The sequence below is a fragment of the Phaethon lepturus genome, unplaced genomic scaffold (genome assembly GCF_000687285.1).
Source record: "Phaethon lepturus isolate BGI_N335 unplaced genomic scaffold, ASM68728v1 scaffold48986, whole genome shotgun sequence".
Lineage (NCBI taxonomy): Eukaryota > Metazoa > Chordata > Aves > Phaethontiformes > Phaethontidae > Phaethon > Phaethon lepturus.
The window spans coordinates 3,511-7,152 of NW_010545018.1; the positions used below are offsets into that span (position 1 = coordinate 3,511).

At 60.1% G+C, this 3,642-nt stretch overlaps 1 protein-coding gene across 1 annotated transcript in view; it reads right to left on the bottom strand.

Moving 5' to 3' along the window:
* The window catches only part of AS3MT (arsenite methyltransferase), a gene marked incomplete at its 5' end in the record, with an annotated part of 3,284 nt that extends 101 nt beyond the window's left edge, over nucleotides 1-3,183 (bottom strand). Inside the window, 9 exons of the mRNA XM_010288828.1 lie at nucleotides 1-16; nucleotides 871-1,005; nucleotides 1,423-1,565; nucleotides 1,689-1,820; nucleotides 1,907-1,988; nucleotides 2,228-2,297; nucleotides 2,598-2,734; nucleotides 2,807-2,957; nucleotides 3,056-3,183. The exon at nucleotides 1-16 is cut by the window's left edge and continues 101 nt beyond it. Coding sequence (XP_010287130.1) covers nucleotides 1-16; nucleotides 871-1,005; nucleotides 1,423-1,565; nucleotides 1,689-1,820; nucleotides 1,907-1,988; nucleotides 2,228-2,297; nucleotides 2,598-2,734; nucleotides 2,807-2,957; nucleotides 3,056-3,183 — 994 coding nt within the window. The remainder of the gene's footprint in view (nucleotides 17-870; nucleotides 1,006-1,422; nucleotides 1,566-1,688; nucleotides 1,821-1,906; nucleotides 1,989-2,227; nucleotides 2,298-2,597; nucleotides 2,735-2,806; nucleotides 2,958-3,055) is intronic.
* Nucleotides 3,184-3,642: the final 459 nt, after the last annotated feature.

A 3,642-nucleotide genomic window follows, 5' to 3' on the forward strand; every position in this document is an offset into this window, starting at 1 on the left:
GATCGCAGATCTTCTCCTGGGGGGCAGAGAACAACGCAGGGCAGGATCAGCCCAGAGGGAAGCAAGAGGCACCCAGGAAAGCGGCATTTCCCCCCAACTTGCTCCCTGCCCGCGGGACAGCCCAAGGAGAACTTCCATAGCTAACGTGGGGCAACCGCCCAGGTCACTCCAGCTGCTTTTTCCTGCCGCAAGGAGGAAGCCAAGAGCTTCTCTAGAATTTTGGCTCTGCTTTTATCTTGGAATGCCTCCTGCTTGGACAGGGACCCAAGAACATGTCCCCCTCCCCAAGTACAAGGTTGTGTTTCAGGGACACGCAGCTGCAGAGCCTTATCTCCCTTGCCTCTCCTGGCCCATCTACAGGCTGGAGGGACCACCAAAGAGAGGAGGAGAGAGGCTTCCAGCAGATAGATGTGCTTTGTGCTGCAAGGTCAGGGCTGGGAGCCAGGGCAAGCTCACATCAGCAGCTGGGAGAGTGATGGGCAGGAAGGGGCCATGGGGATGAGCCACCACCTCCCTGGGGCAGGCTGTCCTCAGCTATCTCCCATGGAGAAGGGTGTTTCCCCTTAGGAGACCTCAGGCACGTCCAGCTGTCAGCCTCAGCAGCCCCCATGGACATGTTGGTGGGGCAAGGGGCTCTCACACCTGGTGGTTAGAGCAGACCCCCTCTTTGAAGGGCTCCAACCTGCGCTGGGGTGCAGTTGCCCAAACTCAGGCACCAGGCACCACCCTCATTACCCTGTGGGCTCCTGCCTGGCCCAGAAGGACTCAGACTCTTGGTCTCTCTCATGTCACAGCCCCTCTGATACCCCAGGGCAACTCTGATGGCACAGGACACACATGTCCCCATCCCTAAACCCAGCTGCTACCAACCTTCACCCCCGTGCAACACCAGCCCTGTGGTGCAGCAGTGCTGGCCCCACCAGCTCGGATCAGGAACTCCTCTGCAAACCTCGAGCTCCGCAAGATTGCAGCCATCTCAGCATCTACATCCACCACCTCTCCTTCCTGGGAACAGAGGGACGGTCACAGGGTTGGGGTCTGGGATATGTGGCCCAGGGGACCCCAGCCACTCAGCCAGATGATGAGGGGAGCAAAAGCAGGGGCAGAGCCTGGCCCAAAACCTTGAGAAACACCCACAATGACCAAACAGCTGACTTCAAACCCTCCTGTGGAGCCACCATGGATGTCCTGCTCCTGCCTTCACCCCAATGTGATGCATGGATCTTGCTCCCTTTCCCACTCCTGTTTGCACCTCCCCTGGTTTATACAGCCCCTCTGCTCCCACCCACCACCCCCTCTACTAAAGCTTACCCCCAAAATCACATAGGGTGCTGCTGAGCAGCACTGCTGCATCAGCTTTACCCCATCCTATGGACCAGGGCTGCTTGGCATCCTGGGGAGCCCCAGCATGCCTCCCCGCACCTTGAAGGTGAAGTTGGCGTCAAACACCAGCTCTCGTTCGTGACCCACAATCCCGCCATTGTAGATGACCTGGCCTGGCCCAGACAGGCTGCTACGTGGCACCTTGAACAGGCGGAAAGTTGCAGAGACAAAGCGGCAGTTGCCTGCAAGGGAGAGGTTGGTGGGTTAGGCACCAAGTGCCCAGGCTGGCAACCGGCAGAGCCTGAGATCCCAGCACAGCTCCCCAACAGCTGCCTGGAGCTGACGCTCCCTGGTCCAGCCCTCACCAATGATGCTCTCCAGCTCCTTGTCACCGATGGTGATGGGGTTGGCGGTGACCAGGCACGGGGGGCTGAACCCCACCTCCTCGGCGATGCTGTACAGGTCTCTCCAGTACAGGGCTCCTGCCAGGCACTCACCTGGCACAAGACCACGGACACAGGTGATGGAGGCAAAGGTCCGGTGCCCCCTTCCCATGCCACCCCCATTCTGGAACCCTACGCACCCCACAGCACCCTGTGCTTCCGGACAGTCTTGCTCAGGCGCTGGCTGGCATAGATATCGCTGAAGTACATCTCTCCCCCGGACTGGAAGGCAGCAAGGAGTGCAGGGAGATCCCAAAAAGCAACAGAACAAAAGGGGCAGGAAGAACTGGGCACCCCCCAGTGCTACCCTGCTCAGGACCCTCCGCAGAGGTGACCTCCCCTGGCCCCATCCTGTATCTCCACCTTGCTGGATCCCATTTGCTGCATCCCCGTGGCACCCCAACAGCAGGGCCACCCCAACCCCACGCCACTCCTGCCACGGGCACTGGCCCCAGCATTACCTTCAGCACACGGTAGGCCTCCCGCAGCACGGCCCTCTTGTCAGGGGCGAGATTGATCACGCAGTTGGAGCTGGGGAGGAGGAGACCGAGGCTCATTTGCACCCTCTCGCACACTCAGCACCACTGGCTGCTGCACATCCACCGGCTGCTGCATGTCCCATCACTTCATGCAGGATTTGGAGGTGCCGGTTTGACCATGAAAATGTCAGTTTGTATATTCCCAGGCTCTAGCCCAGACTGCCTTGGGATTTTCCCTTTCCTAACATGTGCTCCTGAAGTGGGTGACCCAGTGGGTTGCAGACCTGGACCCCAACCCAGGGCCCCAGGCAGGAGCAGGATCGGGGGTGGCAGTGCCCTGTGCGGTACCTACATGACAATATCATAGCTCTCATCGGCCAGCCCGGCATCACTCAGCTTCTCCATGTAGCCCTGGAGGAACTCCACATTCGGCTTTTGGTAGCCAAACTTGTCCATGTGGTAGGCAATGTGCTTTTTTGCCACCTCGACCTGGGAGGAGGAAGGGAATGACAGTGGGGGGATGCTGGGGGGACGAGGGGAAGCCCCAGCTCCGTGCCATACCTGGCCCTTGGTCATGTCTATCCCGGTGACGTGGCCCTGCTCCCCAACCAGCTGACTCAGCAGGTAGCAGTCCCTGCCACTGCCGCTGCCCAGGTCCAGGATCCGGCACGACGCCAGGCACTCGGGGATCACCAGACCGCAGCCATAGTACCTAGGGGGATGCTGAGCTGGGCCAGGCGGAGGTGGTCTGGGGGGCTGCAGCCCACAGGGAGGCAGCAGTGGAGGGAAGACCCCAGGGAAGAAGGATACCTGGCCACCACCTCGTCGTGGATGCACTCCAAAGCATCTCTCACCACCTGGGGAAGGGGCCTGGCAGAGGTGACGCACACATTGGTTTTCAGGTCCTCCGACTTCTGCAGCTCTCTGCCATAGTAATCCTGAGATAGGAAGGACAGAGGCCACCAAACTAGGGCAGGCTGTGGCCCAGGAACTCCCCATGCACCAAAACATGGGGCCATGCCTGCACTCCGTTTGCACGCACCCTCATTGTCCTCTGGCACTGGGACTCTCATTTGCACCCAGCTAAAAGCATCTCTTTGCCCCCATCCTCCCCGGCTCCCCTTGCTTGCATGCACAGACCTGTTTGTGCAGCAGGAGATTTAATTCCCATTTGCAGTAACTTTGCAGGCTGCAGCCACCATTTCCCCAGCCGAGAGGGGCATGGGGAACGAGGACAGGGGAACACGGGGTTGCTTAGCCCCCCTCCATCCCTGCGGGAAAGGGGAGCAAAGCAGCCAACCGCACCCAATGTTTTTATCTGGGCCCCGAAACGAGCTTTGCCCTCTGACGGCAGCAGGCATCCCGGCACGGCCTGGGCTCGGACCCCTGGCCCAGCC